The sequence below is a fragment of the Mercenaria mercenaria genome, chromosome 5 (genome assembly GCF_021730395.1).
Source record: "Mercenaria mercenaria strain notata chromosome 5, MADL_Memer_1, whole genome shotgun sequence".
Lineage (NCBI taxonomy): Eukaryota > Metazoa > Mollusca > Bivalvia > Venerida > Veneridae > Mercenaria > Mercenaria mercenaria.
The window spans coordinates 73,679,412-73,705,776 of record NC_069365.1 but is presented as its reverse complement, the minus strand read 5'-3'; the positions used below and the strand labels follow the sequence as shown (position 1 = coordinate 73,705,776).

The window sequence follows — 26,365 nt, the reverse complement described above, 5'->3', positions numbered from 1 at the left end:
ACCACTAGGCCCAGAATGTTGAAACTTCATAGGAATATATGATCCCTATTGCAGCCAACCATCGATGTCTCTTGGACTTTTGCTCCTGTCCTCTATTGACTTCTTGCCTGTAACTACTATGCATTGGGGGAGACATGCGTTTTTCAACAAAAGCATCTTCTAGTTAAAGTTGCTTATAAATCTGAACCGTAATTTTGTAACTTTCAAATGATTTAAAATCATAATTGATAATGAACCTTTCAATTTATATATAAATGAAAGGAATATCTTTTAAGAAAGCATACTTCAGATTCTTCTGTTATTCTTGAGGTACTGCGCTATTTTCAAATGTGTTTTCCATGTTTTCTCGATACACAAAGAAAATGTAACCTTAAAATGCTTTTGATCAAAACCAACAAAATAGATGTTTTGGGTAGATTTTGAATGATTTATTTTTCATTTGCTTTATACCTTTTGTTATCGCTTCAATTAAGTATGTTTTGTAAATTGATAAAAGTGTTTTTGTGATCGAATCGGGCCTTAGTCTTCATCGTCTTTACATACAGCATGGAATCACCCACGTAAGTGGCTATGTAAATGATCTTCACATATTTGTGGTTTTTCGATTTGTGCTGACTTTATATATTTCATACTGTTTTGCAAGTGTTGAAGTGAATCCGTACCTACCCGGTAAATATATCGCGGTTTGAACCTTTGTGAAAAATAAAAGGCGATTTCTTATGATATAACCTTTAAACATTCATCATGGTTTCTTATTCCAAGCAATTTGAATGAGAGCCGGATTGTAAACAACCTCAGGATTTTGAAGAAAAAATTATTAGTTGTGCAGGTAAAAAAAGTGATTTCATGAATTTTAAGCAAAAGAATTTGTCAATTTGTTTGATGTATTGAAGGCTGTGTACTTGAAATACCTGTCTACAAAGGTCACCCTTGGAAAATGATTAGTTGCCTTGGTCACAGGGTTGTCACTAACCTTTAGCCTGCTGGCGGCAAGTGAATCTGCCTTTGCGACCAGTGCAGACCAAGATCAGCCTGCATGTCCGTGCGGGCTGATCATTGTCTGCACTGTTAGCTATTCAGTCAGTAAATTTTCAGTCAACACCCCTTCGAATAATAAATGGTATTGCCGAAATTGAATGATGGACCAGTCCATTTTAGAAATTTAGCAGGCTAAAGGCTAATCACATTTTCATAAAATTGTGATAAATGTACTATATGGTAAAGGTAACAGATTTTCTGTACAACTTCCACACAAGGAAATGTGTAAACTTCTGTTAACCCTTATCATGTTGGACACGATTGATTCTGCCTTTGCTACCAGTGTAGATCATGATCAGCCTGCATATCTGTGCAGTCTGATCAAGATCTGCTCTGTTTACCATTCAGTCAGTATCTTTTCGGTAAGCACCCAATTTAACAGTTAATGATACTGTCCAAACTGAAAGATGGACAAGTTCGCAGGGTAAGGGTAAAAATCAGATTGTCACAGTCTCAGTAGGTCATTGGGAGGGTATTGTTCTCACAGAACTTCCAGCCTTCACTGTGGTGAGAAGCTAAGTTGCATTCACATATAGTGTGTAGCAAAATAAAGGTTTTTTGCTCATAGTTAACAGTAGGTCAGTTTTCCTAAAATAATGTGCAGGAACTACTATAATTGCAGTCAGTTTGATATGAACTTCCATTTTACTGTTTTCGCATTGTGACCCAGTTAATCATCAGGAAGAAAAGCAGAAAGAACACAGTGCAATGACCAGATGGATACATTATGCACTACCAGACAGATAAAGCTGTTTTGGGATTTGGTTAGGTAATAGATCAAGTTGAACTGAGTAAAGAAAAGTTCCCTCTCATTCGAACTGCCCTTAAGTAGTTGAATGCTTTTATGGTCTCTGGTAGACCTTATTTTAAAATTACAATAATTGTCACCAGTGCTGACCTATGACCTGCAGTTGGAACAATGGTGAAACAAGGTTAATCATGGTCATTACAAAAATTGTTAAATCATGATCAACTATAGTCATTAAGCCGATTATTGATTAACCAATTTGCACCGGCACCACGCAGCCAGTTGACCGTGGCCACTATGTCTTTGGTCAACTGGGTTTAAATACTGTTTCATGACCAGTATAGGGAGTCCGCTGGAATTTTAGGGAACTTTTAGTTATGTCATGTCATAAATGAGAACAGCTGTCTTCTATGGCAGATTTCCTCTGTAATTATTTTGTTCTAGTCTTAAGTTATTCCACTGCTCCGGTTAAGTAATGTAAATTACTCATAAAGAACAATAGGATACCATTTCATGTTAACCAATTTGCACTCAAGAAGCATTCATTTTACCTTATACCAGCACCATTAACAGTAAGTGTTTAAGATGTTCTAATTATATACTGGTGCTTCTAACTTATTTCATTAATTAAATTATGATCAAAAAGTGATTTATATATGGAGAAATAAGCTGGTTAATTAGAGAATGGTTAATTGCGCTTGTAGAGCGAAATTACTTGGTAATTTACGCAAATTATGCAAGGTAAGGATTAGAAATTGATCTGCTTGGAAGGAAAGCCTGTGGATTTCTGGGTGCAAACAGAGTCTGAAAGTTCAATGTTTCATAATGATGCAAGCTCTTCTTTGAAGGAGGTAAAAAGGAACGCCTAGCTTTAAATGAGACTTACGTAGAAAGTACTCTTGCAGCCATTTATTATCTTTGATAAATAAAAAATGCACGCTGAGATGCATTTGTTTTACTTAAAAGCGAAACAGTTTGTTGCAGAATCGTGCTTTGGTGATCACTGAATTATAAGTGTTCTGGCCATTTTAAAAGCAATTTGTTTTAAAACGGCCACAAACAAGAAATACGAAGTTGCTAAATATCAGGCACCCGTGTACCTTCTGAGTCATTGTTATAGAATGCCACATACCCTTTTGAGAAACGTAGGTCTATTGTTTTATCTGTTCATTGGTCTACTGGTCAACCATTTGGTTTCTGATTCATAGTAAATGATTGCACTTTTTGTCTGATTATTCAAGATTGTTTTTGATATCTAAACAGGAAGAACTGGCACTTCTGTATTTTGCGGGGGGAGGTCTGTGGAAAGAAAAAAAAAGGGATGACGAATTGTTTACTATTTTGAAATAAGCACTGAAATGCCTTCAGATTTTATTAGGTAAATGATATATGAGTGATATGGATGGCAAGATATTGTCCAGGAAAAACCACAAAAAACCCACTCTTTTGGTTAAGCAATAGATGAAACTAGTCACATGTTTTAAGAGGGTGTAAAGTTTGTTTTATTTCAATTTATAGTTATGTTTTCATGACTTAATTGAAGTTGCCAATTAATTACTGCTACATTATAAGTTTTTTCTAAAAGAATTAAAAATTGAAGAAAAAAAAATTAAGTTATTAAATTTTGTAAAAGATGTAACGCGGGAAGTTACGAGTCGGAGATTTAAGCAGCATAAAATAGCTTTGGTATTCCCTTTTTGTTTGCCAAAAACATTTTTGCTTAATGTCTTTAAAAAATAGACAAAAGAAAACTAAATTAAAAAAGACATTTCATTTCAATTTTAATAAGTTACGTACACTAAATAAGCAGAAATCAGTTTTTGATAGTGTCATTTTGTATACTTGATTGTCTTGGAAAAGAAAACATGATTGAATAAGTAATTATTTGATTTCAGTCTGTTTGTTTAAAATCTTTTTCCTGATGCTACTTGTTAGAACCCAGTTTATGCAAACTGTTTGCTAATTTTTACAGGAACACACATGTTTATTCCAAAGTGCACCATCCATTGAAAAGATATTTATATAATGTGACAGTCCCCATGTCTTCATCCTTTCTCCTTAATTACAATTAACACATTCTTCACCAGATTTATCTCCCCTTAAGGCTTCATTGCATATCCCAGGATTATTGTTAAATGTGTGAAAAATAACTATTACACAAGAAGTATTAAGAATTTACAAAGATATGTTTAATTTATCTTTGTTTTTAATCAACACATTTCCTAATAATATTGATAAATAGGTTTTTATGACGGCAGAAAAAGAATTATCCCCCCTTGTAATGGGATTAATGAGGGATAATCCATTAGATAATCACTTTTTATAGAGATTAAGTCCATTAAAAAAGATGCCATCATTTTTAAGGATGAGTAATCTGGAATTAATAGCCTCTGCATAATCTATGATAAAGATACACATCTAAAGTTTCTAATTTAATTAAAAAAAGTTTATCTATGGTATAAATTTTTGTCTATAAAATTTGAAGTGTTAAGATTTCTCATTTTTTGTACATAATGCATAAGTCATTATTTAGCTGTTTTAGAGGTGTTTAAAGACGAGACTTACTTGGCTTAGATCAGCACACTCTCCCCCTTCCTACCAAAAAAAAAAAGAAAATGATATTACGTAATCAGCTCTACCTAAAGTAATAAAATAATTAAACATGTTACATTGTATGAGTTAGGAGACCATCTCACCTTAATTCTTTAACCTGGAATAAATATAAAAACATTAGGTGATTTTTATGGCCACTTTCCTTATGCTGACCAAAATTTGCAAAAAAAGTCACATTTTGCCATTGTCACTCATAGTATAATCAACTGTCAAATGGCCAAAGAGTTAGCAAACAGTATGAAAACAACTGTCCGCTATTGATGAAATAACTAACTATACAGAATGATGCTTTTATTACTCCGATTAGTTATTGTTACACAGTAAGGCGCGTGTCTGTAATGGGTGGCGTGTGTCTTTAATGACCCATTACGACAGATGTGGCTGAAGATGGTTACCTTAATGGAGATATTTGTAAAAGGTTCAGTATTTTTTGTGCTGTTTAATAATATAGTATAGTTTTGTTCTGTCATAATTTACTGTCCTCAAGTGTGACTGACTCAGGTAATGATGGCATCTGGCCGATCTGCAGTCCAAACTGGTATAATGATCGAATAACAGATTTTCTGCAGTCATTTGACTACAGATTATTGAGATGGAAGCCAATACATAAAGACTTCACTCTGACTGTAAAGGGGGCCTGTGTTTAGCTGAATAGATTTCTGAGTTTGGTCAATCGGCAGGCAACTCTGTTTCACATGTTAAGGCCATATCACATAATCACACCAAATCGAAACAGAACCAAAGGTATTTTTATTATGCTATGCTTCTACACATTTCACCTGCATTTTGATCAAATATGTTAATATTTGAAAAAAAAGAAAAACATAAATATGAAGCACCTTAGCGGATTCAGAAACAAAAAAGGGGTTGGTTCACACTTCACATCAGTGTTAATGTGAGTTTTACAAATTATTTAATCCCATGGTAAATCAAATAAACCATGTGTAGTCAACAATCTACTTCACTTCCAACGTATTTTTTAACACAACTCTGTAAAGCAGTGTATTACGAAATACCTTGGTGAAAATCATAACAAATCTTGATTGACCTTGACTTTCTGAACCTTAGTTAATTACTGGCACTTGTAACAACTTTTCCTACCTGTTGATTAGTTATTAAATTAAAGATTTACTCCTGCAGTAAAATGGTAACAAAAGTCTGATTTGCTAATTAAGTCTACCATGATTAATTCTGCCAGAAACCTGTAAGATAGATCAAATACTGTAAATCTGGAATAAAGTGAGCAAAACTATGTTTTTATGTTTATTAAAAAGATAAATACAGGTTTTGATGTAAGTGACCTAGAACTATGTATATGGCTTATTAGTGGGATATGAAATTGAAATTGATTCCGGAGATGCCATATAATTCCATTTTTAAATGCCTAAGAAAGGGACGTTACTTTGGCATTAATTTAATTAGAGCCAAAGAAATAAAATATATTTTTTGTGCGAAAAAATGTTTATTAAAGTCTTAAAAAAATAAACATATTTTTTGTGTAGTGGAATATACAATAAGTAGTTGGCTTGTTATGTATGTGTTTTTGTACTGGTAAGGAGTATTTGCAGTAAAAAAGAAAAGAACTCACTGTCAATAAATTCATACTTCAGTCAACTAATTTCAACAAATTTTGACTGGACTTTACATGAAAAAGTTTGGAACCACCATTCCCCCCCCGCCTTTTTCATGGGAAGAATGGAATTGATACCTCAGATATTGACAGATGTATATCTCCAATAAATGAGAGCAGACACCTTTTGTTAAATTTTGATGTTTCTGAAGCATCCATAAATAATTGTCATAGCGCGTGTCACATCCACAGGAGGTTGACATTTACCCACTTTGCGAGGCTGATAAAGTGAATGATGCGTCAGCCTCGGGCTAGGAATCGAGCCCTTCTTCTTTGAAAATAAGAGGTCCTTGTTCATTCATCTTTGATGGACAGTTAAAAAAGCAGATCATTTGATGTCTAGAAATTTGACTTAAGAAAGCCATTTTAAAGTAGCAGTGCAGTGTAGCATTTGATTAAACGGAAAGATCAGTTTGATTGAAAAAACTATTATTCTCTTATAATTGATTAGAAATTGAACGACCCTTTATATTTTCAACCTGACTGCACATTTGTAACAGTAGAATGTGTGATCCGAGTGCCCAGGTCAGCAGTAGTATATTAAACAAAAGCCCTTTAAAGCCCTGAATATCGGAGTGTCTTTAACATACCAGAAGCTGAGTTTGTCTGTGATTAAAGAATGATGTTATTCAGTTGCCTATGAGGGAACATTAACAATGCAATGCAACCTTTCTGTTCTAAAACGACCTTTCTGAATTGACCTTCTAAATCAACCTTTCCAAACGGACCGTTTTAAAATGAACCTTTCCAAATCGCACACTAATGCAAATTCCGGAGAAAACTGAAAGGTGCAACGAAGGTAAATATTCTCAGTGGCGATTTGACAGAAGTCCATTATCTTGGATCTGTTCGGTCCCTGAGCAAGGCAAATATTTTCAGTGACGATTTGACAGAAGTCCCTTATCTCGGATCTATTTGGTCTCTGAGCAAGGCAAATATTCTCAGTGACGATTTGACAGAAGTCCTTTATGTCGGATCTATTTGGTTTCTGAGCAAGGCAAATATTCTCAGTGACGATTTGACAGAAGTCCCTCATTTTGGATTTCTTTGGTCCTTGAGCAAGAAAAATATTCTCAGTGACAATTTGACAGAAGTCCCTTATCTTGGATCTATTTGGTCTCTGAGCAAGACAAATATTCTCAGTGATGATTTGACAGAAGTCCCCATCTTAGATCTATTTGTTCTCTGATTCTCGGTGATTATATGACAGAAGTCCCTTATTGAGTCGGCTAAACGATGTAATCGTTTTGACGAGTCCTTGCTATCCAGCGATTCTCTAAGTCTAAATGGACCAAATAACACAGTGAAGCGATGTAGTTCCATTAGATTTCTCAAACTTCAAACAGTTCACTGCAAGAATGAAATTAAGTTGCGTGAATTCCCTTTGCTATGACCAATATACGATGTAATCTGTCATATTTATGACTTGTAATTGTGCAATACTCGAATGTAACTCATTAAGCATAAATGTGCATTTTATGAATTGCGCAGGCTTACAAAGCTTGCGTAACATCCAGCGAAAGACAAAAAATAGTTCCACAGGGCTCCAGATAAGATGCGTATTAGCGTAAATTACGTATAGAAATAATGCAAATACGCATGTCTAATAATTTCTAAACGTATATAAAATTACAGAAATGCACACAATGCTTTTTTAAAAACAAAATCTGAATCATCTGGATGCGTTAGGTAACATAGCCGATCCCGATCAGCCTTAATTCTCCCACATTGAACGTATACACGCATCGTATGATTTCTATAAACTTTGCGTGGGTTTCTACACACACACATGAATTTTGCAGTCAGTAAACGGATAAATTATCGGAAGAAGAAGCTCTTACTGGTTTGTTTAGTTACTACAGATATTAAAAATGATTTTAATTCTTATTTTTCGAGAAATAAACAAATCGGCGAAACATTAAATTGTATTTTCTTGTAGTTTTTGAAATCGAAAGTAGATCGTCTATGTTTGGCGAAATGAAACAACTTTTTTATGAAAAGATTTAAATAAGAGGTAATTTAACCGTAAACTTCAATGTCAGATACTGCCAATTGCTGCTAAATGTCTTCGTATCATCACAATTTGTAAAATATATTGTTCAAACTGGAGAAAAGTGTAATCGTATCCGGATATAATATTTTGGGTAAATATTGAGCTGTGTTATGAAATTTTAAGAAAAAAAACTAAAAACAAACTGAAACTGGTAGACTATACTGTCAGTACAACAATCATTAGCCGACTCAGGCCATTCAGGCCTTTGATCTCAGATCTTTGAGGTCTCTGAGCAAGGCAAATATTCTCAGTGACGATTTGACAAAATTCCTCTATTTCAATACTTTGTGGTCCCAGAGCAAGGCAGATTTTCTCAGTTTTCAGTGACGATTTGAGTGAAGTCCCTACCTTGGAACTTGTGGTCACTGACTGATGCAAATGTTCTCAGTGACGATTTGACAGCAGTTCTCTACCTCAGAACTATATGTAGTCCTGGAGCAAGGCAGATATTTTAGTGATGATTATATGATTGTCTACTCTGTATGTGGAAGTTGTCAGTTACTTGTGTAGAATGCAGTATCTTTGAACACCCAACACAGACAAGGATAATTGACTGCTGATACACAAACCACAAGTACAAATTCTTGGAAACTTTCATTCAGTTGTACTTGGAATACTTCAACATGTGGTATTACATTCACAGACCATAAAAATGCAGATTGCATGCTGGGTTATCATAATGCATGCATGATTCTTGTTGGTTTTTAGCTGTTCTTACATTGAATAATCAGAATATTTCATATAAATTTATGCCAAGTTTGATTTGTATTTCAAGATAAAATAGAATCTGATACGTTATGCTTTATCTGAAAGTGAATTGTCTATTCTGTTTCAAGAACAAAGATAGCCATTAGGTGCAAAGTTATACACAACAGAATTATTGCTGATTAACGATATATTAGTATATGAAAACCACCTTAAATTGAAGGCAGTGATGCAGATAAACCTTGTTCAAAATACCACCCATTGTTGACTGAAATGTTGCGGTGCTAGCAGTACCAGATAATAATATGTGCTTGAATAAAAGACCACTTTTGAGTGAGGGTATTAAGTTAAAGCTGATACATAGTAAGCTGTATGTAAAGACGGACCTTTGATTGAAGGCAATGAATTATAGCTGATACATAGTAAGCTGTATGTAAAGACGGACCTTTGATTGAAAGCAATGAATTATAGCTGATACATAGTATAAGCTGTATGTTAAGACGGACCTTTGATTGAAGGCAATGAATTAAAGCTGATACATAGTAAGCTGTATGTAAAGACGGACCTTTGATTGAAGGCAATGAATTATAGCTGATACATAGTAAGCTGTATGTTAAGACGGACCTTTGATTGAAGGCAATGAATTATAGCTGATACATTCATAGTAAGCTGTATGTTAAGACGGACCTTTGATTGAAGACAATGAATTAAAGCTGATACAATCATAGTAAGCTGTATGTAAAGACGGACCTTTGATTGAAGGCAATGAATTAAAGCTGATACATAGTAAGCTGTATGTAAAGACGGACCTTTTATTGAAGGCAATGAATTAAAGCTGATACATAGTAAGCTGTATGTAAAGACGGACCTTTGATTGAAGGCAATAAATTAAAGCTGATACAATCATAGTAAGCTGTATGTAAAGACGGACCTTTGATTGAAGGCAATGAATTAAAGCTGATACATAGTAAGCTGAATGTAAAGACGGACCTTTGATTGAAGGCAATGAATTATAGCTGATACATAGTAAGCTGTATGTAAAGACGGACCTTTGATTGAAGGCAATGAATTAAAGCTGATACATAGTAAGCTGTATGTAAAGACGGACCTTTGATTGAAGGCAATGAATTATAGCTGATACATAGTAAGCTGTATGTAAAGACGGACCTTTGATTGAAGGCAATGAATTATAGCTGATACATCACAATTAGACTAGCCACTAGACTGATAATAAATATATTTCAACATTTTCCCTTTTTTTTGATAAACTCAATTTCATAGAGACAAAAGCCAGTCTATTTTAGAGATTTTCACAGAGGAATGATGTTGAAATTATCATATTGAACATAGGATATAGACTGGCTCAGTTCACTACATTTAATCATAAAACTGTAAAAAGATATATCATAGTCTAGGAGCTAGTCTACATCACAATGAACCAGTATTTTAAGGCTGACCCTTGGTGAAGGCAGTGAATTTTAGCTAATATATAAAGACAGGTCTTGATTGAAGGCTTAGACTTACATAGTCTATTGAAGGCAGTGAAGTATAATGTAACATTTACCCTGCTAAATTTCTAATAGAATGGTCCGTCATTCAATTTGGGCAGTACCACATACTATCCAAAGGGGTGTTCACTGAAAATTTATTTACTGAGTTGGCAACAGCCTACAGACTATGATCAGCCTGAGATCTTTGTCTGCACTGGTCGCAAAAGCAGAATAAATTGCTGCAAGCAGGCTAAAGGTTAAGCAACATTCTTTTTGTTGGTCACTCGGAGGACCTGCACTGTCTTTAGGCAAAGTGTAGTTATACAGTTGATCCTCATTCGCTCTAACTGGACCTGATCAGCAAAATTTGTGCGAGTTATCTGTAGAATAAGCCATCGAACAAAATGCACTAAGTAGTGATTTTGATGGGACCTGATGCTGACTTCAAGCAAAGAGTGGTGTTCAAATTATCTGAGTTCGATGGAACGAAGTTTGACTGTATTTCTTAATGTAAAGTGCTCCTAGGAAAGCAGTCAACTGTACAGTTTTAACTTAGTAGATACTTTAACCTTTAGCCTGCTTAATTTCTAAAATGGACTGGTCAGTCATTCAATTTGGGCAATACCATTTATTATTCGAAGGGGAGTTCACTGAAAATTTACTGACTGTCTAGCGAACAGTGCAGACCATGATCAGCCTGCATGGACGTGTAGGCTGATCTTGGTCTGCACTGGTCACAAAGGCAAAACCAATTGCCACGAGCAGGCTAAAGGTTAAAGTTAAATAAAAACAAAAGTAAACAAAATAGTTTTGCCTCTAAGTTTTATGTTTTGTATACTTTCAGGTCTGATCTCGTATACAGAGTATCTCTTCTTGCTGTGTGTTCTAACAAGTAAGTAGTAAAATGAAGATATAACAAGTATTTTCTGTCAGAGTTAAACCCCAGTCACACATATGGCGCAGATAGCTAGTTTAGCCATGGATAGAAACGTAGTGATCCGTATCGATCCGTACCTTAAAGTAGTAACCCGTATCAATTCGTATCAATCCGTACGGCTCAGGTACGGATCGATACGGATTACTACGTTCCTATCTGTAGCTAAACATAGCTATCCGCGCTGTATGTGTGACTGTGGTATTAGTCAGGTGATTCAGAACCTCTTGCATGTTTCAGGACTGGTTCAGGTGTCTGAATTGCTTGAAGGAACAACCATGTGATTAGAAAACCTTAGACTCGGTAGAACATAAGTCAGACCAAGCTAAATATATACACAATGTCATAATTAGTCTTGATATGTTACACAGTGATATTGATGTACCTTATTTTTGGGACAGTAGGCTGTGATGCATGTATCCACATCATACTGGTTGTCTAATGCATTTAAAGCATTTATCACCTTTGCTAGTCGATCAGTTTTTGAGTTCATAAACATTTTAGACTTTGGAATAATTTAATTTCATGGACAAAAAGTTTCATGGTTCTTCCCAAAAACAGTGAATGTGGGATTTAATTTCGGGGATAATGTAGTAACTAGGAAATCCATGAAATTCAGTCTTCCTGGAATGTTAATAGTTCTGCAGTATATATTTACGCCCCGCTTCGAAGAAGGAGGGGTATATTGTTTTGCAGATGTCGGTCGGTCTGTCTGTCTGGTCGGAATGTAGACCAATCCATTTCCGGATGATAACTCGAGAACGCTTGGGCCTAGGATCATGAAAGTTAATAGGAAGGTTGCTCATCACCAGCAGATGACCCCTATTGATTTTGAGATCTGTATGTCAAAGGTCAAGGTCACAGTGACCCCGAACAGTAAAATGGTTTCCGGATGATAACTCAAGAATGCTTGATCCTAGGAACAGTATGTCAGTATGTTAAAGATCAAGGTCACAGTGACCCGACACAATTATACGGTTTCCGGATGGTAACTCAAGATTGCTTGGGCCTAGGGTCGTGAAAGTTGATAGGGAGGTTGGTCATCACCAGCAGATGACCCCTATTGATTTTGAGATCAGTAGGTCAAAAGTCAAAGTCACAGCGACCAGGAACAGTAAAACGGTTTCCGGGTGATAACTCAAGAACATTTGGGCCTAGGATCATAAAAACTGATGAGATTGGTCATGACCAGCAGATGATCCCTATTGATTTTGAGATCATTAGGTCAAAGTTCAAGGTCACATTGGTCAGGAACAGTTAAACAGTTTCTGGACGATAACTAGAGAACTCTTGTGCCAAGGGTCATGAAAGATGATAGAGAGGTTTGTCATGACCAGCAGATGACCCCTATTGATTTAGAGGTCTGTAGGTCAAAGGTCAAGGTTACTGTGACCCGGAACATTTAAACCGTTTCCAGACAATTACATGAGAATGCTTGGGCCTAGGATCATGAAACTTGATAGGGAGGTTGGTCATGACCAGTAGATGACCCCTATAGATTTTGAGGTCAGTAGGCCAAAGATCAAGGTCACATTGACCCGGAACAGTTAAACCCTTTCCGTACGATACCTTGAGAACGCTTGGGCATAGGATCACAAAACTTAATATGGAAGTTGATCATGACCAGCAGTTGACCCCTGTTGATTTTGAGGTCAGTAGGTCAAAGGTCAAGGTCACATTGAACCAGAACGGTAGAACTTTTGTTTACTGTGAGCAAATAATTTCTGTTCCATGTGCAGTTACTGAATGCATCAAGGGGGGCATTTCGTGTTCAACGAACTCTTGTTTTATTAAATATTGTGACAAGAACTGATGGCGAATTCAAAACAGTTGCTATATAATTTTAAGCAGCATTACTGATAAGAGCATGTCTACAAATGAGCCGCACCATGAGAAAACCAACATAGTGCATTTACAACCAGCATGGATCCAGACCAGCCTGCGCATTCACAGTTAGCTGTTCGCTAACGGTTTCTCTAATTGCAGGGGTCCTGAAATATTTTCAGAGTCTACTTGTCCATGGACAAGTTGGGCCCACAAATCCACTTGTCCGTACCAAAGAAGAACTTGTCCGCACTTTTTAGTTTAAAAAGGAAAGGATCAGCATTATCATTACTAAATAAACAAATAATACAAACATACACTTCTGTTGACTTCTATTTTGACTTATATAAAGTTTTTATGTTATGACTTAAGAACCATCCATTTGAAAATATGTTATAACTAGCAAGCTATGTGACTAGAACATCCACTTGAAAATATGTTATGACTAGCAAGCTAAGTGACTAGAACATCCACTTGAAAATATGTTATGACTAGCAAGTTTAGTGAGTAGAGAATAATTAAGAACACTTGAACACATGCCATTGACAAAAATAATCTCAGTATGCCTAGAATTTCTACCCTGGTCCCATAACATTCACTGAATACTGCACTGGTCTTTCAGGGGTCCTGAAATAAGCTGTCAGAGTTGTTAAATGTCAAAACAATCGACTCCAAAAATTAAGCCGCAAATTTTGGCTACTAAACGATTTTCTGAAAATCAAAAATGAAAGTAGATAACGGGAATCCCCAGACTGGCACTCATTTTCAACTTCACGGTATAATTTTCCAATAATGATCATTAAATGTAGTAAATCAGTCCACATGTATGGCTGCATACAACTTTGTTTTGATAATTTAAGGGTCATAAATGATCACAAACAGATTAGATATTGCCTTTAGGCATGCGGAAATCACAGATGACGCCGATTAGTTTCGTTTTCATAAAATGTTTACCACGGAAAGTTTACTTGTCCCCGGACAAGCCAGCTTCTAAAAACTGCTTGTCCAGACCGAGGAATCCACAAATCGGACAACTCGGACAGCTTATTTCAGGACCCCTGAATTGCAGTAGGCTTTGAAAGTGAACAGCATGGATCCTGACCAGACTGCGCGGATGCGCAGGCTGGTCTGGATCCATGCTGGTCGCAAATGCACTACGTTGGTTTTCTCATGGAGCAGCTCAAATAGGAGAGATCGCCCTGACGTCACGCATCAACACCTGTTTATCTGGTGGTAGGCAAAACAACGTGTTTTTAAATCGTTTGTGTATAGGATCGGAATTTTCAATTTTTAATAACTTTTTCGTTCATTTATGGATTTTAAAAATTCAAAAAGTTTGAATTGCTTACGATTTTCATATTTTTATATTCAAATATATTTTGAAAATGAATAACCGTTTTAAATGACATATGATTTTCATAGCGGCGTAGCGATGCTCCAACTTTTAGAAAAAAACACTGTAAGTTAAGCGTTCATAATTAAACCATTTTATATCAAAATAATAATTAAAAGTTATCAATAAATTGCTTGTTTAATATCCTTTCCATTGACCAAAAAATTATTGATATCATTTGTGTTTTAATAAAGTTTAAGCCGTTAGAAAAACATCACTGTTAACAAAAAAAACATTGACGCTCGGCGTCTGCCCACCCGATCCATGTCTTATCAGTTCTAAAAATAGAATATACAACGGATTTGTATACAAACACGATCTCTCCTATTTCTATCAACATGAATGTGGCTTTTGTCTGTTAAATTGCAAAATAATTCAAAGTGAACATGAATTATTCGGCGAGGAATGGGTTTTCGTGCATTCAGTCTAATCCTTTTTATTCAGTGATAAATTGTGGTTTTCAGGGAAGATTTGTTTTATGAATGAAAAATGCACCTTCAGTTTGTCTATGTCTAGATTTTTGGACACATTCATCCAAAGTAATGGAAATGTCCTTTATTCAGACATTTATTATAATCTTGTTGAGATTGAAATCCATTTATCAGTATTCTGTTTTCTGAGAGTTCTTTATTTTTTAAAGTACATAAAAAGTCGAGGAACTGTAAGAAAATTTGTAAAATGCAGTCATTTCAAGAAGATGAAGTGCACTGCACAAGTTTGAATTATGTTTGAATTATCTCCCTTTTTGTACTTAAATTTTCAAATTTTTGCAATTACTTTGCAGCATTTGAAGGAATTGGAAGAATGTTATCTTAATGTTATCTTAATGATAGAGAGACAGATGTAGTAGTGCAGAATGCAAGAACCATAATCCTTGCACAAGTTTTTGCAGCATTATATTTTCTGTTTCTGCAAACAGTTTACCTTAAAAAGCATGATTCAGGCTTATTTTGGGTAAATATTTAAATTTGTTGGAGGGATTGAAACTTGCAGCTAATGTAAATCTCTTTTAAACAGGAACTATATCTCTGTCAAGATTTTGCATTATCATATATATTTATATTATATATAACAATGGTATATTATGATATTATTATAACAAGCATTTGTTTATGTATAGGGCGGCTTGACATATAAAGTATGTGCTCTTCACCACTGTACCTATGAGTCGTGCAACATCAAGTTGTAATAATGAAATGAATGAACTGGCACGCAGAAAAGTGCCATTCAAATATTCCACATGAAAATGCAAACACAACCAGCCGTGTCCAACTGTATAAAAACAGTTTTGTTAATTTCGACTAGATACTGAAACGTAAAACTATTATCACTTCCAAATGTTATGTATCAACACATCCTGACATGTACAACATCAGCCCGACGAACTCCCCGGAAACACTACCAGATAAATTCCCTTTCGAAGAATTAATATATACAACAATGGTATATTATGATATTATTATAACAAGCATGTGCCAAACAATTTGGAAATAGTTCTTGTTTGTATGGCAATATTTACTGAGTTGTTGGCCTTCCACATTTTTCTATACAGACATTCACTATTTGAGCCGTGCCATGAGAAAACCAACATAGTGCGTTTTGAGACCAGCATGGATCCAGACCAGCCTGCGCATCCATGCAGTCTGGTCAGGATCCATGCTGTTCGCTTTCAAAGCCTATTGCAATTGGAGAAACCATTAGCGAACAGCATGGATCCTGACCAGACCGCATGGATGCACAGGCTGGTTTGGATCCATGCTGGTCGCAAACGCACTATGTTGGTTTTCTCATGGTGCGGCTCATTTAAATCTTCTCTTTCATGCAAGTCCAATTGGTTCAGATTTACCCATAATATTATAACTGTTCCTACTTGAAGGGTTTCATTGTACCCCCCGACAACAAAGTTGTAAGGGGTTGGTATACTGGTTGCAGGTTGTCTGTCTGTCCGTCTGTCTGTCTGTAGACACAGTCTTGTGCGCACCATCTCTCCTCAACCCCTTGACACAATTTAATGAAACTTCACACAAGTGATTATTAACAACAGTAGTTGTGCATGGGACATGTTAGGTTCTTTCAGAAAAAAAATTGCAGATTTACGGGACTTTCTTTTTTGTTACTATACTATATACATAGACACAATCTTGTGCGCACCATCTCTCTTCATCCCCTTGACACAATTTAATGAAACTTCACACAAGTGATCAGTAACAACAGTAATATGCATGGGACATGTAAGGTTCATTCAGAAAAAAAATTGCAGAGTTACGGGACTTTGTTTTTTGTTAGCTTACCTGTCACATAGTGACAGGGTGAGCTTTTGTGATCGCCCTTCGTCCGTCGTCCGTCCGTCATCCGTCCATAATTTCTTGTCTGCACGATAGTAGTTTATGATTTTATTTTAACCAAACTTGCACACAACTTGTATCCCCATAAGATCTTGGTTCCTTTCTTGAACTGGCCAGATGCCATTATGGGTTCCAGAGTTATGGCCCCTGAAAGGGCCAAAATTAGCTATTTTGACCTTGTCTGCACAATAACAGCTTCATTTATGATTTGATTTTTACTAAACTTGCACACAACTTGTATCACCATAAGATCTTGGTTCCTTTCTTGAACTGGCCAGATTCCTTTATGGGTTCTAGAGTTATGGCCCCTGAAAGGGCCAAAATTAGCTATTTTGACCTTGTCTGCACAATAACAGCTTCATTTATGATCTGAATTTAATCAAACTTGCACAAAACTTGTGTCACCATAAGATCTCGGGTCCTTTTTTGAACGGTCCAGATCCCTTAATGGGTTTCAGAGTTATGGCCCCTGAAAGGGCCAGAATTAGCTATTTTGACCTTGTCTGCACAACAGCAGCTTCATTTATGATTTTATTTTAATCAAACTTGCACAAAACTTGTATCAGCACAAGATCTTGGTTCCTTTTTTGAACTGGCCAGATTCCATTATGGGTTGCAGAGTTATGGCCCCTGATAAGGCCAGAATAAGTTATTTTGACCTTGTCTGCACAATAGCAGCTTCATTTATGATTTGAATTTAATCAGACTTGCACAAAACTTGTGTCACCAAAAGATCTTGGTTCCTTTCTTGAACCGACCAGATCCCATAATTTGGGTTAGAGTTATGGCACCTGAAAGGGCCAGAATTAGCCATTTTGACCTTGTCTGCACAATAGCAGCTTTATTTATGATTTGATTTTAACCAAACTTGCGCCATAAGATCTCGGTTTCTTTTTGTATGCCTGAAGGGATGTATAATGTTATCGCCTTGGTGTCCGTCTGTCTGTTGGTCAGCAATCCATTCCGCTCTGTAACTCTTGAATCCCTTGAAGGATTTCAAAGAAACCTGTCACAAATGTTCACCTCATCGAAATGATGTGCAGAGCGCATGTTTTGGATGGCCCACTTCAAGGTCAAGGGTCACACTTAGGGGTCAAAGGTCATATGACTTTGTTTTGTGTGTATATTGCTCTGTATTTGCGATGCATTGCAGTGCTCTTGTTTTTATTTGGCAGATCCTTCTTTTGTTCACTTACAATAGTTTTTTTTTAATTACTTCCCTTTTATGTTACTATAAATAGCTTTAGTAACTTTTTTATTATTAGCCATAGGGAAAAACCAAGACCACTTTTCTGTGGTACAACATGGATGTTACCTCCAATGTTTAGGTTTAATTTTGACACCTCTGCTCGAGTTAGCCAGAAGCAACAAAGAGTAAGTTAATACACAGGGACCAGTTGTCATGCTCGAGCGATCGAGTTATCGATGCTCGACCCAGCCATGGTAATTTCAGATAGAAAATAGAAGGAAATTGCAGAGTTATGGGACTTTGTTTTTTGTAACTAGACTATATTACATAGACACAATCTTGTGCGCATCATCTCTCCTCATCCCCTTGACACAATTTAATAAAACTTCACACAAGTAATCAGTAACAACAATAGTTGTGCATGGGGCATGTTAGGTTCTTTCAACAACAAAAATTGAAGAGTTATGGGACATTTGTTTCTTGTTAACATTCTATGTACATACAGTCTGCATATGCAATCTCGTGCGCACATAATCTTCTGAACCCTTGCACACAATTAGATAAAACTTCACACAAGTGATCAGTACCAACCCTAGTTGTGCATGGTGCATGTTACGTTCTTTTAGATAAATATTCTGCATAGTTATGGGACTTTGTTTTTTGTTACTATACTGTATACATACAGTCTATATACATACAGTCCACATAATTATGCAATCTTGTGTGCGTTAAATTGCAATGTACTGTGTCAGTGCATGGGTGGGGTACATTCATCGCCTTTAGTAATAGCTCTAGTTTATTTTGCTCTTTATCATACTGTATGTCTCGTAAAGTTTTGGTTACACACATTATTAATTTTGATGAGATATAATATTCGTATTTCTATGTTTGTCAAATATATTTGAATTGATCTATTTTGAATATATCATTTGCATTGATAGCACCTATTAGTATGTTGTGGAAAGGTTTAAGTCTTAATAATTCATCTGTATAGCATAACATGAATGTTTGTGGAATCTTGGTATATCAGAAATGGCATGTTATTAATTCTGCATACACACTATGGAGAGAAAAAAAAATACCACCCATGTAAAAATACTAAAACAACCCCCTGTGTTTATTAACCTAATATAATTGAATTTTATGGAAAATTGGGATGTATTTTCCAGATATAACTCCCAGAAATATGGTATTGAAGCTTACATTAGTCGGTTGGTGCGGTTAACCAACATGTTTTTTGAGAAGGAAGATTTTTCCACTGGGAAAACAGGGTTGAATGATCACACAGTATTGTGGTAAAAAAATATATATAATATGTCAGAATAGCTCATTTTCATCTGTTACCATTTCTTCTTATATAGATGTTCATTCATTTAAGTTAAGGAAGAGGTCCAGCTGGCTTGTGGAAGGTCAGTGATTCAACCCGGGTACCTGCTTATGACTAAATGAATACCTGGAAAGGTACCTATGGGTCTTCTTTAACTTTAAGTCTGCTAAATCTTTAAAATGGACTTGTCCATCATTCAATTTGGGTAGTACCATTTATTATTCAAAGGGGTGTTCACTGAATAGCGAACAGTGCAGACCATGATCCGTGCAAGCTGATCTTGGTCTGCACTGGTTGCAGAGGCAGAATCCTTGCCACCAACAGGCTAAAGGTTAACTAAATTTGGTATTTTGTTAAAAGAAAGTGAAATACTCCTAGATTGAAATTCAAGAAACTGTTCATACAATCAAAAAGGCTTATCAGAAGTCTGGTACTATCCATTTTTTCTGTTATATCACTTCTTGACAGATTTTGCTATAAATCATTTAAGTTTTTGCAGTATCTTGCACAAGGAGATCAGAGATCTTGGTGGGTTGGCTGTTAAAGAGCACAAATTGATGCCAGAATTTCAATAAATCAAACTTACAACAGATAAAAATAATTTAATATAACCCAGTCGGCAAGCAAAAACAAATGAGATGAAAGATCCAGTCTGGCTTCTGTCAAATTGATTTCGTCCTTATGTAAAACATAATTTTTTGTTTTTTCATTGCTGAAAATAATATTTAATTTGATAATGTTGAAGGTTAAATGCTGTAATAAACATATATCTTTTTGATATAATTCATATGTGAAGTCATCCATTATAGGGCCTGTAGAAGTGAACAGTTACAGTGCTGCTGTAGGTTCAAGCCTTATGGTCTTCAACCTTCAAGAGAGAAAGCTCTTTATATAGCTGGAACATTTGAACTCATTTGCTACTTTATATTATTCACGTAACTGCTTGAAAAAACAAGAGCTGTTGGAGGACAGCAACGCTCGACTATTCAACAGCCTTGTTAACTGAATGAATACAAAAGTCGAAAAAAGGGTATAATTTTGTAAATATGGGAAACAGGGTTATGGAACCTGCATAGTGTTTATCAACTCATGACAGTGGACAAGTGTGTGAAGTTTCAATCCATTCCCATTAGTGGATACTGAGATACCAGCTTACATACAAAAACTTAACCAAAAACTCCCAAGTCAAAAAAGGGGCATAATTTTGAAAAAATTCAAAGTAGAGTTATGGGACCTGCTTAGTGCATGTCAGATCATGACAGTGAACAGTGTGTGAAGTTTCAATCCATTCCCATTAATGGGTACTGAGATAACAGCTTACATACAAAAACTTAACCAAAAATTTCTAAGTCAAAAAAGGGACATAATTCTGTAAAAAAGCAAAATAGAGTTATGGAACCTTTGCAGTGTAAGTCAGTTTATCACAGTGAATAAGTATGTGAAGTTTAAAACCATTCCCACAAGTGGTAACTGAGATACCAGCTTACATACAAAAACTAAACCAAATCGGTATGCCGACGCACGGGCGAGTCCAATAGCTCGACTATTAAAAGGAATAGTCAAGCTAACTAGTAGTGGTATGATATTTAATGTATGTAGTTGTCCTGACCCCATCAGTGGGGTTGAAACCCACAACCAAAATTACCTTTAAAACATTACAGTCATACTGTAAAGAGCATATTTTGGTAGAGCAAAAAGGTTGTCAATAGTTGCATATTGTTGTAAATGTTTAAACTGAAAATGAAACAAGTGGCCATTCGAGCCAGGTGGTTCATGTTCACAGATGGCCGTAAGTCACAGGTTTGACTGTAATGCTGTTGCATAAAGTTGAATGTGGGTGCAGGTCATTAGAGAAATTATCATGATATGATGTTATACATCAAAGAAAATCACCTATAGATCAACCATTATAGTCATCTCGCTGCTGCATTTTGCTATTCATTATTTTGGAGCCTCTTGCAGTGGTTTTGTTTATTTCAGTAGCAATTCTCCTCAATATTTTGAGGAAATTAATGAAGATGGGAACTTAACAAATTGACCAGGTCCAATAAAAATCTAAACAGACCACCTTACTGATGGTTTGTAAACATGAATCAATTTGCTAATGAATTTTAATACCGTAAACTGGTGCAGTGCTGTTGTTAATAAAATTGATATCTGGGAGGTACCAGTGCTGCAAATTTTACATGTCATTGACTACATTGTAGCTGCTGTGGAGAAAGAAGCACACAGTTTTGTTTGCTAAGAAAAGTCAAATCAAAAAGAAGTATCTGCCATTACAAGTAATGACCCTGTTGAAAATTTCAAGAACAGTTGATGACTTGTTTATGAACATAACGTTCATGAACCATTTTTGTTAACCAGGTTTTCAACGAAAACGTTGAAAACCTGAGTTATTAGATTGGGGTAGATGTCGGTCGGGCGGTCGGGCGTGCGGGCGGCAGCGGTGGCGGCGGCGGCGGCGTCAAACTGGTGTTTCCGGTCAATAACTTTTGTTTCGGTAAAGATATTTCAATAAAACTTGGTATGTATGTAGCTTATATCAAGACAAAGGCTGGGATTGATTTTGGGGTTTCTGGGGTCAAGGTCAAGGTCACTGTTACTTAAAATAGAAAAAGGGTTTCCGGTCAATAACTTTTGTTTCAGTAAAGATATTTGAATAAAACTTGGTATGTATGTAGCTTATATCAAGACAAAGGCTGGGATTGATTTTGGGGTTTCTGGGGTCAAGGTCAAGGTCACTGTTACTTAAAATAGAAAAAGGGTTTCCGGTCAATAACTTTTGTTTCAGTTAAGATATTTGAATAAAACTTGGTATGTATGTAGCTTATATCAAGACAAAGGCTGGGATTGATTTTGGGGTTTCTGGGGTCAAGGTCAAGGTCACTGTTACTTAAAATAGAAAAAGGGTTTCCGGTCAATAACTTAACTTAGGAATGAGCTATCATGATGAAACTTGGTGTATAGAAAACTTATATAAAGTTGTAGCTTGGGATTGATTTTGGGGTTTCTGGGATCAAGGTCAAGGTCATTGTTACTAAAAATAGGGTTAGTGTTAGGGTTAGGGTTAGCATATCTTCTACATGCATGGAGGGATTTTGATAAAGTTGGCACAATTGTTCACCATCATGAGACGGAGTGTCATGCGCAAGAACCAGGTCCCTAGGTCTAAGGTCAAGGTCACACTTAGAGGTCAAAGGATACAAGAATGAAAACTTTGTCCGGAGCATATCTTCTTCATGCATAGAGGGATTTTGATGTAACTTGGCACAATTATACACCATCATGAGACGAAGTGTCTTGCGCAGTTCCCTTCTTTAGAATAACTTCCCTTTGTTGTTACTATAAATAGCTTATATTGTAACTTTTTCATTACTAGACGTAGGGAAAAATCGAGACCACTTTTCTGTAGTACAACATGCATGTTACATCCAATTTTGAGGTGTATTTTGACCAATCTCTACCTGGTAAGGATTTCTGTGTGGACTTACAATTTTTTTTTTTTTTTTTTTTTTTTTTTTTTTTTTTTTTTTTTTTTTAAGATTAACTTCCCTTAGTTGTTACTATAAATAACTTATATTGTAACTTTTTTATAATTGACCGTAGGGAAAAACCAAGACCACTTTTCTGTGGTACAACATAGTTGTTACTTTCTAATTTTAGGTGTATTTTAAGGTATCTCTACCTGGTAAGGAGTTTTTTTGTGGACTTAGAAAAACAAAAGAATTACAATGATTACTAAACAACCACAAAATTAAAATTACATCTGCAAATACAGGTGCTAGAGTAAAGAAATTTGCTGTGACGGGTGTATATTGTGACATTCTGGCACTCTTGTTTATTCTTATGAAAAGTGTTGAAAACCTGGTTTCGTGGCATTGCCGCGTTTCTTGTTCTGAAGATTTGTTGAATTCATCAAAATAAAGTTCTTGAAAAATTGTTCTTAACACAATGTTCATGAACAAATTTTAGGAACAATTAATTTATGAACAATTATATGGACATAACATTTATTGAACAAGTTTTATTAACAGGTTAATTTTCCCTTGCCTTTTTCAAAGAAAAAAAAGGGGGACATAGAAATAGGCTACGTCCTTCCTTCCGTCCTTCCATCCTTCTGTCCGTCACACTTTGTGTCCTGTCCATGACTCTGCCATCCATGAAGGAATTTTAAAATAACCTGGCATCTTAATGTTCCCCATAGTGAGACAATCTGTGCGCAAATCCCAGATCCCTAGCTCCAAGGTTAAGGTCACACATAGAGGTCAAAGGTTAACAGGGTCTGCTTCTTGTCCAGTCCATAACCCTGCCATTCAGGAAGGGATTTTGAAATTACTTGGCATAAATGTTCCCCATAATGAGATGACATGTCATGTGCAAAGCCCAGACCCCTAACTGTAAGGTCAAGGTCACACTTAGAGGTCAAAGGTTAACTGGGTCTGTTTCTTTTCCGGTCCATAACTCTGCCATTCATGAAGGGATTTTAAAATTACTTCATACAACAACCTGAAACACAATCTCCCAACACTTTTGTCATATTTTGTCAGTTCAGAGTGGCACGGAGTTATTACAAAAGCTTCAAACAAAATTCTGGAGCTTCAAACTTACTCCAGTATACGGTATATTTGTTTTAGTTATTAAAATTGATTTAGACATCTTACATGTAATAATAGAGTCATTGACCTCTGGTCAAATTCTTACAGCTTGAGATAAAATGCAGGGCTTATATCATGCAAGTTGTTAATTTTGCTTTATAGCCTGCCATCTATCAAATAATTGAGAGCTATTAAATTCTCATGGCATAAATGGATTAAAGACAGTGTTTCAAAAACTTTGCCCCACCATTTTTACCTCTTTATGTTAATTCCCTTACATTGTCTTAGATCTAGAATAAAACCACACCACTATCAAAGAGGAACTTTCAGGGCTTTACATTATTGCCTATGATTTCTTCCAAAGTTTTAATTAATCCTTATGGTTTAGAAAAAAAAAAGAAAACAGACAATCTTTTTTATATCATATATCAACCATTTAGATATATTTAAGCTGTAGCAGCTTGTCTGTTATCAAGTGCTAATAGCAAGATTGAATAAAGATGGAATAAAGACAGTCTGTAAAAATGCTGCAGGGTTGGCTTGATAATGTATCGTCATTTATGTCATAACCTACCCCTGAAGATTTATGGTAACTCTATCGGTTGACGTCAAATCCGACATCGGTTAACTCCACCACGTTAAAATTAATCTGTTTGAGAAACGTGACAAGGAACAGAACTAAGATTGTCAAGTGCGAAATCACTACGTTCCAGTATAACACGCGACTTTTACCTGAAATAAGGGGGGTTATTCAGTGTTTGTGGTCGTTCTTCTGTTTAAATTACCGAATTTTCCGATGATAAACTCATTGACACCTTGGCGGAATCATAAAGTAACGCAGGATTCGTACCTACACAGCAGATACCGATTGATTTTGCTCTTTTGTCAAATCATAAAAGTACAATGCGTCAAAGTGAGTTACACACCATATTCTCAAAACACAGGCCTAGATTTAAAGTTGATGGGGAGATGTGTACGTAATGAACAGATGATATGATTTTATCCAGCATGTAAGGTATCCAACGAACAGTCCCGGTGATTCAAGAACATTCTATTCATGTAAGTTGTAATTAAGCAAACCTATTATTTTATATATGTTAATGGTCCTCTCTGAAGTAAAAGTTCTGAATAACTCAGAACGCTTTTTAAAGGACGATTTGAATGAACAGTGCACCCTATTTTTTATCATTTCAGGTCAGTGCCCTGAACATAAATTTTCATGTTTAGTACACCTTGCCAAGGACAGAATTTGTAGTGAGGTTGGTTAATGACCCACAATGACTCATTGATTTTGTTATTCAAATCAAGTAATGACAAACATAAAATCGGTTTTCCATATCTCAAAACTCTAGAGACCTAATCGTAAATTATAGTTTTGTTGCATGACAGCGACCATTTGATTTTACATTATCAAATCAAGTTACATATAGCCAGGAACAAGTTAAAAGTTCCCTTGTCAAAACCACCTAGGCTTGAAAATGTAGGTTGTACAAAATCTCCTCTACCTTTTCAGATTTTGGGTTTATAATTCCCCCCTAGTGATTTATATAACTTATATAGAACAAAATAAAACTTTTCCAAACCACACTAGGTCTGTTGCATATTTGAATACATCATCTATGCCTTACTAAATTATTAAATTATTTGGGTCACAATATCTGTGTACATTAATGTTAATCATAAGGGAAATTAAAATTCTCCCCGCAAAGATAGGTTTGGGATTTGTAAATACATCATTTCAGTGGGTTTTGATCCCAAGTTTGTACAATTAATAACCCATCCGTCGGTCAAATAATGGTCCCCCCACGAAATGGATTGACTTATCCGGGAAAAACTTAGAAAACTTCATGTCCCAAAAATATTTAAATGACACCTGAAGTCTGGCTGGCAAATGAACCGCCGAGCACTGATTTGCCACGCCTAATTATCTGTACCCGACTTATCAAATTTGGACAATGCAAGTTGACTGAACACTTTACTTGATTATTCAAGTGAACTAATTTCCTTTTTGGCAGGTGACAGGCTTCAAATTGGACCACATTAGTACTTTTCGTCCATATTTGACCGATTTTGTTGACTTACTTTCACATTTCAACAATCGCTTCAATTTAACACAACAATTTTGGTACTGCAAATAACGACTGAATACCGGCAAATTTCGAAGACCAGGCTTCAAATCTTGGACCATTGATAGTTTTTGGTAGCTTTAAATGGTTTGATTGTTATGACAAGTACCTAATTCACTTCCAATAGTAATAGATTAGTTCTGTTCTACCCGAAAGAAATACCGGAATTTAGATCAAGTGCTATTCAATTCTAACCACCTCTACAATATGACCACTCACATTTTTATACCTATGAAAAGGGGCTTATTTGACTCTTGACAGTATTGAATTGGAACTTCAAAGTGGTCGTGGAATGTACGAATCCAATCCGTTTCGGATGTAACTCAAGACGTTAGGCCTAGGATCATAAATGATA

At 35.7% G+C, this 26,365-nt stretch overlaps 1 protein-coding gene across 6 annotated transcripts in view; it reads left to right on the top strand.

Moving 5' to 3' along the window:
• LOC123557621 (calcium uptake protein 3, mitochondrial-like) overlaps nt 1-26,365 on the top strand; it is a 144,388-nt gene that overhangs the window by 48,058 nt on the left and 69,965 nt on the right. For all 6 annotated transcript variants that reach the window (XM_053543954.1, XM_053543957.1, XM_053543958.1 and 3 more), the window contains one exon: nt 11,122-11,169. In XM_053543954.1, the coding sequence (XP_053399929.1) occupies nt 11,122-11,169 (48 nt within the window). The remainder of the gene's footprint in view (nt 1-11,121; nt 11,170-26,365) is intronic.